Source organism: Aricia agestis, chromosome 4, assembly GCF_905147365.1.
Source record: "Aricia agestis chromosome 4, ilAriAges1.1, whole genome shotgun sequence".
Taxonomy (NCBI): Eukaryota; Metazoa; Arthropoda; class Insecta; order Lepidoptera; family Lycaenidae; genus Aricia; species Aricia agestis.
This window is the reverse complement of record NC_056409.1, coordinates 11,760,431-11,775,123: the sequence shown is the minus strand read 5'-3', so window position 1 is coordinate 11,775,123 and position 14,693 is coordinate 11,760,431. Positions and strand designations below refer to the sequence as shown.

At 37.1% G+C, this 14,693-nt stretch overlaps 1 protein-coding gene across 3 annotated transcripts in view; it reads left to right on the top strand.

The window, feature by feature from the left end:
• Nucleotides 1–14,693, top strand: part of LOC121726095 (b(0,+)-type amino acid transporter 1-like) — a 28,439-nt gene that overhangs the window by 3,679 nt on the left and 10,067 nt on the right. The window contains exon 1 of one of the 3 annotated variants that reach the window (XM_042113324.1): nucleotides 1,869–2,098. The exons of 1 other annotated variant lie outside the window; for it this stretch is intronic. In XM_042113324.1, coding sequence (XP_041969258.1) covers nucleotides 2,053–2,098 — 46 coding nt within the window. In that variant the 5' untranslated portion in view covers nucleotides 1,869–2,052. Of the gene's footprint in view, nucleotides 1–1,868; nucleotides 2,114–14,693 lie in introns of those variants that run through there. One more of the 3 variants, XM_042113323.1, reaches the window with a different exon arrangement.

The window sequence follows — 14,693 nt, the reverse complement described above, 5'->3', positions numbered from 1 at the left end:
AGGCGGCGAAGTAGGTTAACATAGTCTCCATGAAACTGGGGTAAGCTCCTTGGCTCCATATTACTCTATATAGTGTAATATAACGAAGGAATTCATGACTTCGTATGAAATGAAAAACGTGGCTTTTCTCATGAGAAAATCTGTATCTTAAAATGCCTAATATTTTTTATTTTAGTGCTACTGCAACATTGGTAGAGTTCCCAGAAATTCAGAATGTATATTTTGTAGAGTTTACCGCCCTACTCAGAGACATTTAATTATGATTAACCTTCAATTTGACAAATAATGTATGTGGCTTATGTCAAAAATTGGAATTACTTAATTACTGTATGTAATAATTAATGTTCCAATCTGAGTACGGCAGTTAGACTTGTATTGCGCTAAGCAACTAATTCTTTTGAAAAAGATATAAACCGCACCTAAGCGCTTTTTGGAAATACCTTTTATAATACCCAGTTTATGTGTATGTAGCACCGCCGTAACAAGTATGTAGAGTCCCTTTACAATTCAGCAATAATCAACTTAAAGTAGACCATTACGCACAGGGGCTGCTGGCGTATTTCTCAGAACAAACAGATCGATGATGCTGACCTAAATTCACAGAATAAATGTTTCGGAGGTCACACCTTACTGGCCAACCCAAACTTGCGAAAATATTACTTAATTTAATTAAGTTGGTTAATCTATTAATGATCTAGAGCTCGTTATAACTTTAATAGATCATTTGGCGAAGCTTTTCTTCATACAAGGTACTCAACACCAACATTTTTACTTGTGCTGTGATGATGGAAATAAGTACTTAAAATATCAAAATCGATTTTAGTTTTTGCGTATTTCTTTTTTTATGAGATAAGGGGGCAAACGAGCAAACGGGTCACCTGATGGAAAGCAACTTCCGTCGCCCATGGACACTCGCAGCATCAGAAGAGCTACAGGTGCGTTGCCGGCCTTTTAAGAGGGATTAGGGTAATAGGGCAGGGTAGGGATGGGAAGGGAATAGGCGAGGGTAGGGAAGGGAATAGGGTAGGGGATTGGGCCTCCGGTAAACTCACTCACTCGGCAAAACACATCGCAAGCGCTGTTTCACGCCGGTTTTCTGTGAGAACGTGGTATTCCTCCGGTCGAGCCGGCCCATTCGTGCCGAAGCATGGCTCTCCCACGTATAAATGGGGAACAAACAAAAATCAAACATTTCCTGTTACTGTGTGTGTACTTACTAATATTATAGTAAGTGTATACGTGTTTGTTTCTGAGATATCGGTAGGAAATAAATCATACAATCACGTCTTGTATGAGTAACCATCAATCACTGCAAAATGTAAATAAACATTGACAAATACAAGAATATACTCACGTTTATTTATTTTTAGGCGCGTATGTACCATGTTCTTATTAATTTAACAGGCTAAGTACGCGATTTCTTCGAATCTGGATGCATTTTGACAGGCAATAAAATAAAATATGTATTTTGGTACATCTGACAAAGGCAGTTAAAATAAGGACACGATAAATTCGAAGAAATCATGTTTTGGTATCTCCTTCTGTTGTAAAATAAACTAAAGTGACTGATTTTGCGTTAAAAATAATTGACCTAACAGAAAACGACATATCAATCGGATCATATTTTAATTTCGTAGAGAAAAAATAACGCGCATGCCCGCTGTTAACTGTTTAATTAAATCATATTTTAGCAAATTAATTATAAAAAATATTTTGTCTTCGTAAATCAGTTGGCTGTTCTATAGATTACTATAATTCTGCTACGTAAACACTACTGACTACACTAATAAATAGACATTTGGCACGTTTCACGACGCAGCGTGGGTGAGCCACGTGCAGTGTTGTACAGTGTACACATTCTAGCGATGGTCGTGCACGTGCATTGATTACTGATCAGTGATCTAAACTGTCAACTACATTCTGTGAAAAAAAAAAGACAGAAAAACCATTTTTGTGACAGAAAACTTTAACGTAATTGAGAAGGTCGACCTAACTAATGTTAATTAGTGTAAAAGCAACGGTGTGAATAGAACACAGTGAAACGTTTTAAAAATGGTTAATTTTGATCTTAAACTGGCACTTAAAATGAAAAGCCGCCGTGAGTATCATTTAGGTGAGATTATTTCGAGTCTTTGTCGTTTTAAGTAGATCCATATCCATACTTAATATTATAAATGTAAAAGTGTGTCTGTCTGTTGTCTCTTCTCACCCAAACCGCTGAATCGATTTTGCTGAAATTTTATATGGAGATACTTTGAGTCTCGCGCAACACTAGGATACTTTTTGTCCCGGAAAAATGTACGGTTCCCGCGCGATAAACGAATTTTGTCGCAACGGAGTTGCAGGCGTTATATAGTTTTAATACAATCACTTAAAATATCATACTATTCTTAGTAATTCAATGAGTATTACGATAAGCAAAATCAATTATTATATGAAACCGCATGCTTGCGCTTACCTATTCAATTTATTGATATCTGTTTCTACCTACTTTTATTTACTATCCAGCTTGTTAGCCACAAGGGGCAAATTGTAATGGATTTTGTTATAATATATTTTAAAGAATTACTACTTTCTCTACAAAAAAAAAGAATATGGGGTATGCCGTATGAGTTACACAATAGACAATTAAAATAAATACGTATTTATTTAAATAAGGAATATATTTTATGAATAAAACAACTTAATATGATTTTAATTAACAAAAATACATGCCCGTACATCTGCCGTAGATTCTATGTCGAAACTCGTAGCGTAGTCGTAGACCTTACTACTACGGGCTACGTCGACCGTCAACCACGCTACGACATGTAGGGTAGTGGGGTTTTTAGCCCCCGACAAACAGAGGTCAAGTTAGATGAGTTTGTCTAACTGTCTTTTTGTCTGTGTGTCTGCACGTGTGTCAAGTCTCTGTCCACGGACAGACAGATTCGATGCCGTAGCATTGTAGCATCCAAACGGGTGGACTTTTCATTTAGTTTTTTTTTTGTTCCCCCCTTCAGTGCTGAAAAATTTGGGATTATCACTTTTATGGAATTGTGGCTTATTAATACTAGCATGTAGTAGAAATATTATTATAAGTACCAAAATTTAGTATCATTTTAAAGAGCACTGTAGAAAATATTTTGCCAAAGGAAAAACGTAAACACTTTAGTCTTTATTATTTAAAATAATCTGTAGTGAAAGATTACAGTGGCTTATCTAGGTATTAGTTTTATTTTCACCAAAACCCTTGACCTCAGGCAATTAACTAATATAGCGTGCTAACAAGCGCCTATCTACATCATCGTTTGTTGTTAACTACATACTAATTTAATTAGACACATAATTTGTGAAAGCACGCAAGCCATTTTGTATTCTCTCGTATTCTCGTAGTCGAAATTCGTCTATAGCGCGAGAACCGATAAAGGATATTAATAATATTATACTTTTTATGCTAAAGAAATTTCCGCCATAAAAAGTATTTAGCCTCCGACAAACAGAGTATCCTCTTTTTAACTCAAAGAATTTCCACAATCCACATACAAACAAATACAGAAACCAGTTCATTAATTTAAGATTTTTACATCGTGTTCACCCAGGGTCAAACGTAAAGTAAATTAAGAAGCATTTGATAATCTTAAGATAATGCTTTCATCGAAACCCGTAAGTAGTAACGTTATAAAATAATTTGTAACATTAGTATAGATAACAGGCAGATACACACTTTGGTATTTGAAAATAAGTGCCTGTTTCACCACTTTCTGATATACTGCCGAATAGGCTATTCACAACTTTTTTGACAGATTCTCCATACCTCATCTGTCAAGTGGTGAATAGCCTATTCGGTACTTATCAGGAAGTGGTGAAACAGGCCCTAAGTATACTAAAGTGTGTATCTGCCTGTTCTCCATACCATAGACAAAGGAAAATATTATCCATACTAATGTTATAAATTATTTTATAACGTAACTACTTACGGGTTTCGATGAAAGCATTATCTTAAGATTATCAAATGCTTCTTAATTTACTTTACGTTTGACCCTGGGTGAACGCGATGTATCAGGGTAAATGTGGGTACGTGTGCAGTGTCGGTTACGTCATACGTGGGTAAGCGATATCACGCAGTTGACGAGTGTTAGCACATCACGCGAAGTCGTGTCTTGTCGTTTAGCTTAACTGTATTCTCGTTAAAAACGTAACACAAATTAGGATGTGAAGTGTGTTGCGCCTATTAGTCACAAGGTCGGTATTTTATACCACATGCCTTGTTATTAGGCTTCAGGCTGCCTTCACAAACTCGCGAGTAGTGCGGCAGCCGCGCGACTTCTATACTAAAACGAGTGGCGCGGCTGCCGCACTACTCGCGACTCGGTCAATTCAGACCGCGACGCGACGAGGCGAGGCGAGGCGAGACGAGGATTTGACTGATTTAAATTGCGTGAGACGTCTTGCGATTCTGTCAAATCCATATAAATTTAGAAATGCATCTGCGCGTTGCGTTGCGGTCTGAATAAACCCTTAATGTGAAGGCAGCCTTACTCTTGAAACCAGCGGACAGTGGAGCGTGAGCGGCGCGGCGCGTGACAATGTAGATTGATATACAGTGTGTAACAAAAATAAGTGATAATACTTAAGGGTGTGTACGTGTTCCTTGTAGAGAGTTCACTGTGAAAGTTGCAGCGCTGAAAGACGAATTTTTTTTTCACTTTTGTATGGGCAAGGGCCCGAGCGTCACGAGTTTCCCCATACAAATGTGAAAAAAATTTTTGGTCTTTTGGCGCTGCTACTTTTACAGTAAACTCTCTACAAGGAACACGTACACACCCTAAAGTATTATCACTTATTTTTGTTACACCCTGTAGATGCCGTCTAGTACGCCGCGCGCCGCGCCGTGCTGCTCGGTTTTCGGGGCATGTCCATTGTCCATATTATGGTCACGCACCGGCCGCTGCGCCGCCAAGGCGGCGTTCCCGCTCCGCCGCGCTGCCCGTTGGTTTTGAGACTTCAGCCTAAAGGTCAGCTGAGACCGCAACGTGACGGGTAGATTCTGTGAGATGTATTTGTATAGAATTAACAGACTTCAATTGCGTGAGACGTTATGCAAGTTACGATGAAGTTGGTCATTTCCATCTACGAGTCACGTTGTTATCTCTGACCCTAATGGTGCTTTTGTTAGACCTCTAAACATACGTAGCATCTTTTTTGAGATTTTTAATTTTGTGACAGATGACAGCTGTTTGATACGATAATTGACACGAAAGATCCTACGCCCCGTGATGGTAGGTGGTATGCCAGGTTTTGAAATTTGAAAACATGAGTCTTCCGAGTTCCGAGGCGCTTCGTGTTTGTCGCGTCTACCTCCTCAGGCTCCCAGAAGAATTATTTACAAAGATTCAGACTGGACTAAATAATCATGTTGCTGCCATCGTCTGTCAAATTACAAATAGCAATTCAAACGTGCAATACAAAGACTGTTGTCTTATTTTTTGTTTTTATTTTACTTTATTTCCTAAGGGCCTTAGCCCTTAGGAAATAAAGTATTCTTATGTTTTATTTATAATGTCTCTTGCGAATTCCAGTAAAGTATGTCTCACGCGTAGAAGGTATATCAAAGATAGTAATAGATAATCACTTAGGTATTGTTACGTCTAGATATAATAAAGTGAGTGATATATTATCAGTTATTCGGTGGTCAGTCGCTGATTTAGTGCGAATACCCGATAACTGACTATTGACTATTGTTTTGAAAGCATTTTGTTGTACATTTCTGCTAAAGACTGGAAGGCTGGATTTATTTAACTTATCAATAAAATAACTTTGAGTTTAGTGTCATTAATAATTATATTATTAATTATTATAAGAAATTGTAAAAATATAAATATGTAATTATTGTAACTTCGTTTCGTCCCCACAGGACATGGCATCGCCTGGTGTGGGGATCCGTTATCGCATTATATTATGTTAATTTTTTTTGGTCAATAAATATTTGTATTTGCGGCAGTAGCGCAAAACGCGCGGCTTGATCGCCACACCGTTAGATGACAGTAACGATTTATTTAAACTAGAGCGATCTCTAGTTTAAATAAATCGGTACTGTCTTGTCAAGTAATTTAAGTTAAATTTACTTCTTCTTTTGACTCCCCGTTTGTTACCCCGTAATAAACGTATACTTCCCGTAAAGTATTGACCACATTGACTATTTCAGATTTAATAAAAACAACAATCCATTTTTAATTTGACAACAGACTTGAACCATAAACAAAAGAGTATAATCCGTATGTATAGGCTTGTCATTCAAAAAGATGGTAGTGTGCACATTGCAGTGTGTGTAGGTACTGTGTAATATTTTATTTGTTGAAAAAATTTATGATAAAAGCATAATTTTAAAACAATATTGGCTCTATGCACTCCTTCACCATATAAACTACTAGATGTCCCGCGCGGCTTCGCCCGCATAAATTAGGATTTTGAAAAAATTTGGATCTTGAAACCGGCTGATGTCCCTTCACGTGGTCTACTCTATCTGTGCCAAATAACGTCAAAATTCTTACTTGCTCCAGTAGTTCGTGAGATACCCTTTCTAATAATTTTCCCCGTTTTTTACGACATTTTCATGCTTCTTCGGTCCTATTAGTTTCAGCGTGATCATTTATGGCCTAGCCTTCCTCGATAAATGAGCTATCTAACACTGAAAGATTTTTTTAAATCGGACCAGTAATTCCTGAGATTAGTGCGTTCAAGCAAACAAAGAACTATAGATTTTTTTAAATTGCTTTACAAACTCGAGTCTCAATCTAAAAGATTATGAAAATTACCAATAATAGGGTCATAAATCATATTAAGGCTTGGCATAATCACGGGACGATGCATGACATAATATGGTAGAGATAAAATGATGATTATGACGATGATGAATGTAATTTGCGTAGTAGCGTACGCTTTACGTTCTTAAAACAACGCCGAAACTCCCAAACTTGTATCTATAACGAATTAGAGAGTTCTCTCAGCACCTTCCGAACCTTGGTAAACCTTGGTGCAAAATCTTACTTGTTGGTAGCATAATATGCTTAGAACACTTCTCATGAAACAGAAGTCACCACATGTTTCATTGTAAGACTTGTAGCCTTTTAACAGTCCAGAGGATTTTAGAATTTTGCAGTATAATCTAGCTTAAAGCCACAGACATAGATCATGATAGATACCGCATATTGTGTAGGTATGTACTTCGCGTGCCATATCGCGCTCCCAAACGACGAGCAATGCTCGTCTTTCGAAAGTCTGTTCCCTAGTCTGCTATCGGAATCGGACGTCAATAGGAATTTTAAAAATGCCTAAACGCTTAAAAGTGCCGTATTGAGCTGTAGAAATTCAAATAGAAATGTTGGCCTATAATGTTGGCCTAGATAATTTAAAAAAAAAAAAGACATTCGATCAACATTGTTTCAGTTTCACTCCGCGTTTAAAAATACGAAAAAAATAGTTTTACAGTGCAACTTCGCAAATAAAGTTAATATTATTCAAATTAGACCTGCAAAGAACCTAACAGTGAGAGAAAAAAGGGAAAATAGCGTTATTGTGTTAGATTTTAAAATAATATTTTTTAAGTTATAACCTTCAAGTAATAACAATAAAAATTAATATCAATATTGTACTTTAAAATATAACGCAGTGAATGTTGTTGGTGGCATATGTGTTAAGTGATTAATGTTTAATTGACTTAATTGGCTTAGTTTAATTGGCTTAGTTTAATCTAATTTTAATTTCAAAAATAATAAATATCGATAAACCGTGTCCTTAAAAGCGCCATCTATGCGAGGTGCTTGGTACTACGTCATATAAAGGTCCATAAATTTCAATTTTAATAACATTTTCAAGGATGAATAAATGCAAAACATGCGCCAAGTCTGTTAAGCCGCAAGATGTCGCTAAGTGTAGTTCATGCTCGGGAATTTATCATAAAAAATGTGTCGGCGCTAGCGCTGAGATGAAAGACTGGTCTTGTTCTGCCTGTAGTGACAAAAACGATAGGAGCCAAAGTGATTTATCTGGCCTTAACTCAGTAAACAGCACATTCCACTCGTCCTCACAAATGTACCCGGGAGACTTTACCGACGTAGTTGAGATGCGTAGAGAGATGGCCCTCTACATGGCGGAGCTTCGAGAGTACCGCCAGGAGATGCAGGAGTGGCGAACTGAGGTACTTAAGCGGCTGGAGGGCCTGGAGCGTCGAGTAGAAGTGGTCGAGAAAACATCGTCGTCCAAGGTAGCTGATCTGGAGCAGGTGGTCTCACAGCTCAAATCCGAGCTCAATGACAGAGATCAGGAGGCTCTGCTGGCGGACCTGGACGTGGGTAACCTGCCCGAGAGTACGGGCGAAAACACCACACACACGGTCACAGTCCTGGCAGCTAAATTAGGTGTTCAGCTGAGCAGCACCGATATAGTGTTCGCCGAGCGGGTTGGCGCAGTGGAGCGGTCCCCCACGGGCGACGCCACGGCGGCGGAGGAGAGGCGCGCGCGGCGCATCGTGGTGCGGCTGGCGCGGCGAGACCTGCGCGACGAGCTGCTGCGCGCCGCCCGTGTGCGCCGCACGCTCAGCAGCGCCGACCTGGGTGCGCCCGGAGCGCCGCGCCGCGTCTACGTCAACGAGCGGCTGACGCGCGCTAACCGCGTGCTGTTCCACCAGGCCCGCGAGGAGTGCCGGCGGCTGCAGTGGCGGTACTCGTGGACCAAACGAGGCAGAATCTACGTTCGCCAGGGCGACGGGAAACCGGTGTTCTCTATACGATGTGATGCAGATCTGGCGCGGGTTTTTAATTGCGCAAATGTTAGTCAAACTGCATAATAATTTTGTCTTCAAAAACACTATTTTTACTTACTACTTTAAGACATTTTTAACATATTATTATTATTGTATTTTAAAATTGATCTGCCGACAGCATCTTTATGTAAAATATATAGAATATCTTTTTTCAAATACTCAAGCAAAAACCGTGTTTTGTGTACTAAAACTTTATTCATTACTGAATTTGTTAATTTTAGCATATTTTTTGTTATTAATAGATGCTCAAAGGCTATCTGGCTTTTGTAAAATAGAAGAATTAGAGTGCTCTTATTACCTAAAAAAATTTACACGACGGCCAACACTAACTTTAGTACAAATACGTAAAATAATAATTATTAATGTTAATCTAATAAGTTACTTCTCTATAAATTCTTCCTACGTCAGGTTTTGTTTGTTACTATTCTTTTGTTTTTATTATTATACACTGTCAAACAAATTTTTAAAATCTCTAAGTATACAATATGTTTTAGTTCTCAAGATGATTATGACTGGACTAGTGAGTAGGTTTAGACTGAACATCTCGAGGTCGATCCTTATGAAATTAAAAATGCGACTACTCTGTTATACTTTGATTACGTATAATATTATTATGTTAGCTAGTCATTACAATAAGTTAACATTTCTATTCACTTATGTATACTTAATTTCATATTATTACGATACAAGTAATTTAATATATTTTATGTGCTATATTATACCATATTATAAGTTTTTAATTAGCGCCGAGAACTCTTTAAAAACATCTATTTTTCAATATTATAACCGGATTAGTATATTAGAACATGCTATATCTTCTCAAAATGCTTAAACTAAAAAAAGTAAAAGTTGGTTTTCTTAATCCCGGCTCGCTAGGATCCCGACATGATGAATTCCTGATTGCCATGGATCGTCATAACTGCGATATAGTCGCCATTAATGAAACGTGGTTAAGACCTGGCGAAGACGGCCGCGCGCCGAAGGTGCCGGGCTACCGGCTCGTGCACAAACCCCGACAGGACGCAGTTCGCTTGCGCGGTGGTGGTGTAGGCTTCTACATTAGGAAGGGTTTGACGATACAAACATACACGCGCTACACATCACCACCTAATGTTGAGCAAATGTGGCTGTCTTTTAAGGCTAACGGCAAAATTATTTATATTGGTACAGCTTACCGGCCGCCTTGGTTTTCCGTTAATTCGTTTCTAGATGCCCTTACCGATACTATCACCAACTTACCAGCCCACGATTTTATATATCTAACAGGTGATTTTAATATCAATTTTCTTAATTGTCATACTAATAATTACAGTTATAAAACATTACAGGATTTTTTGTCCATTCACCGGTTGCGTCAATGCGCTACGGAGGCGACACATTTTTCAACAAATACAGACACACTTATCGACCTTGTCTGTACGAATACCGATCTGGACCGAGTATCTATCGACTATATAGCTGACCTCAGTAGTCATGCTTTTCTTACGTTTTTTATTAATATACCTAAAATAAAACCAGTTGTCACAAAAATTAAATTCAGACCCATTAGAGATATTGACTTGACTGACTTGGATGATACTATTAATACTATTGACTGGCACTCGATCATGAATATGACAGACGTAAATGATATGACACAATACTTTACTGACAGCGTCCTTGCGCTATTTGACACACTAGCTCCTATTAAGTCATTTACTACAAAAGAACGACAGTACCCCTGGATTACATATAACATTAAACTCATGATCAAACAACGCGATGCTGCTCACAGACGAGCACGTAGAACCAAGGACGTGGTGCACATTACCTTCTATAAGGATCTTAAGCGTGAAGTATCTCGAGCCTTAGAGCGGGAAAAAGCCGCATATTTTGACAAATATATTAATTCTAACATCAGTACTCCGAAAGAAATGTGGAAAAATCTGAAACATAATATGAATTTGAACAAAACTAAATCAGATTCTACACTTCCCCAACATCTTTGTGACCCTAATCTTATTAACAAATTCTTCCTTGACGTCCCTGGAACTAACGTAATACCACCACCCACCTTCACCTATTTTGAAACCAACACGTTTGGCCCTGCAAAATTTAGTTTTGCTACAGTAAGCGAGAGCGATGTGTTGAAAATTCTTCGATCCCTTCAATCTAATGCGCTAGGTGTTGATGGTCTGTCATTGGATATGCTCATAATGATCTGTCGCTCTGATATCTGCCTTAAGACCGTAACCCTAATTATTAATACTTCTCTCTTAACTGGCTCCTTTCCAAAAATGTGGCACCAAGCTATTGTAAAACCTATACCGAAAAAAGATAACGTGACTGACTTTAAAGATCTTAGACCAATAAGTATTCTACCCTGTATGTCTAAAATTCTTGAAAAGGTCGTTTGCGAACAAATAACTCAATATCTGGAAAATAATAACATTTTACCTTCAACTCAATCAGGCTTTCGCAAAAGTCATAGCACCACGACTGCACTTCTGGACGTCGTTGACAATATACTAAGTGCACAGGATAAAGGCGAAGGAACTATTTTAGTACTACTAGATTACTCGCGCGCTTTTGATACTATAAATGTTCCCTTGTTACTTTCTAAATTAAAATATTATGGTTTTGACGATATTTCCATTTCATGGTTCTCCAGTTACCTCACCAATCGATCACAAGTTGTAGAAATTCGAAACGCAGATGGTAATACTATATATTCTGAACCGTGCAACGTTGATAGGGGTGTACCTCAAGGTTCAGTTCTTGGACCCAAATCATTTAGTATTTACAGCGCAGACATTACACAGCACATACATCACTGTAAACATCATATATATGCTGACGACATTCAATTGTATATATCGTTTAAGCTAGGCAATCTAAAACAGGCTATGGATATGTTAAATGACGATTTAAAGCGAATATTTGAATGGTCGGAAGCTAACGCTCTGGCACTAAACCCGTTCAAAACAAAGTATATGGTTCTCGGTTCCAAAACTCAAGTTAAAAAAATTTGCGATAGTCAGTTACTCTCAGTGAACATTAAAGGTGAAGAAATTGAAAGAGTCAATGAAGCGAAAAATTTAGGAATCGTTATGGATGAAAATTTACGTTTTGAAAAGCATACAGTAAAAGTGGTAAGCAGCTGCTTCTTTAGATTAAAACTTTTGTATAACATAAGAAAATATTTACCGAAAGAGTTACGTACAACCGTCTGCGAATCACTTGTCCTTTCTAAACTTAACTATGCGGATGTCGTTACTGGGCCATGTCTTATGTCTAAATCTAAAAAAATGATACAAAAAGTTCAAAATGCTTGTGCTAGGTATTGTCTGACCATCCCTCCTAGAACACATGTTTCTTCTTACATAAACAACGAGAGATGGCTCAATATGGATCATCGTAGGCAACTGCACTTTGCGACGCTCCTTTTTGGGGTTATCAGGCATAAAACACCTCTATACCTCTTTAATAAATTGCAGTGGGCTGGTGACAGTCAGCTGTCCATGACCACCAGGGGCTCGAGCTACTTGCTTATCACTCAATCTCACCACTCAGCCGCGTTTCGAGGAAGCTTTAGACACGTTGCCAGTAAAGTCTGGAATAACCTCCTACCTCCACTAAGAGCCGTAAAGTTTATTGATAACTTTAAGCTTAAATTCAAGCATCACTTATTGCATTTGCAAACAAAAAATAATTATTATTAGTTCAGCCCTAGTAAAATAGTCGTTTATGTTTACAATATTATATTAAATATATTTTTATTTATATACCTACCTATTAAAAACTATTCCTATTTATATATTATATGTACATTATCATATTAACATGCGTTACATTCTTTTTTATAAGTTTATTACATTTTTATGATAATTAACATTATTCATAAACATTTCCCTACACCATGTCAATATTGTAACAAATACCTTAAGGTTCTTGTATCATGTTATATTTAATATCGACCTTTTGTATTTAAACTATTTTATTTCTTTTCCGTAACTTGATTTATGGGGGTAGGGGTTCGCGGAAGACCAGGGACAGCGGCGACTGTCGCTGTCAAAACCTGAGCGGTCCCCTTTTCCTTATTTTTTGGCATTGCACTGCCATAAATATTATGTTGTTTAAATATGCAAATTTTGTTTCTTTTATTTTAGGATAGTGCTTTCTTTGTTTTCACATTCTCTCATGTACACTTTTTTTTCTCTTTTGTATTTTTTGTTTATTGTGGTTGTGTAATGTTAAAAATTGGAATAAAGATTTTTTTATTTTATTTTTTATTTTTATTTATAATGGGCACTTTTCTTATCATCGGTACGTCACAGTAGCTATAAAAAAGTTGCACGCTCGTTTTCATACAAATGGAGCGACATGCAGTATCTATATTGATCTATCTCTGTGCTTAAAGCGGTATAAGATCAGCAAATATTTAATTAAGAGATAAACATAATATTCGCATTTACAGTAATGCTTACCAAAATAAGTAGGCTAATAGTAGGTAATAAGTAGATAAAATGCCGCATTTTCATAAAAGATAACATGCTTTATCTACTTAGCAACATTGTAATTTTCATTGTAAAAATGTAGTTAGGTTAAACTCTATACTTATTTATTATACAGGGTGTAAAAAATAAAGTGATAATACTTTAGGCATTGATTTATATGTAATATATAAGTCAATGACTTTAGGTGAATATATAGGGTGAGAACATTTTTTTTTAATTTTTTTGTATGGACAAATTCATAACGTTGTGGCATTTCTTAACAACATAGAAGTCAAAAGTAACTCTTTAAGCGCTGTTACATTCACAGTGAAGTCTATACAAGTGTGTCATGTGTGTGTGTAACACACATGACACACTCCATTGATGTTATCACTTTGATTTTTGTTTTGATGAAGATGATATTGTTTATGGCCGGGCAGATAGTTAAATGGATAGATAGACGAACAGATTTGATTCCCGTTTTTTTTAAACGGTACATTCAATCATAAAATAGGTAGGACCATAGAATTATAACCTTGATAGGACAAGATTGTAGATCATATAGAAAAAATAATATCATAACACTTTTTAATACTTAATACGAGTATGACCTGTTGTGGGGTTTCAATAAAGATTTATTTATTATTAACTTATTATTATTTTTTCGTACAACTTACCAGTTACCATTCCCTATAAATAGCGGGTTTAAATTTTGGGAAAATCACATATTGTGACTTATCTATATTCTATATACAGTAGGTATGTACCATCGAGGAAGTTGATTCCTATGCAATTGACAGACCAACGTTATTTGGTCGAATATGTCAATTCAATGTTAATTGTGATCTGTCAGCTGGGTTTGACGTAACGCGACCAAACCACTTAGGTCCCCGATTTGCATAGGAATCAACTTCTCTGATAGTACTTTATTATCAAGCTGAAGAATTTGTGGAAGTGTTGGTTCGAATTAAAAAAATATTTTTGTGTTGGATAGTACTTGATAGTACTCAACTAGTTATTTAACGAGGAAGGCTTTAGGCTACTAACATTACACTGCAACCAATAGGAGCGAAGAAACAGTATGAAAACCTCATAAACTGTTGTAGCAATTTTTATGTTATTTGGTACAGATATCTAAGAATAGACCACGTGGAGGGACACAGGCTATTTTATATTTCGGGAAAATGTATGGTTTCCGTGAAGTTCATAATTGAACGCACACACGAAATACGAATGCAAAAATATTATGTCCGTAGAACAGTAACGTCGGCAGCCGATCCGTGGGTAAGTCTATGTCGCTAGCTAAAGTGGCAATAATTCAATTAAGCAGGTTCATACTCGGAAGTACATAATTGGTACTTGCTTAATACAGAGGTCAAACAAATCATCCAATTCGGGTATTCGATCTTTGTATG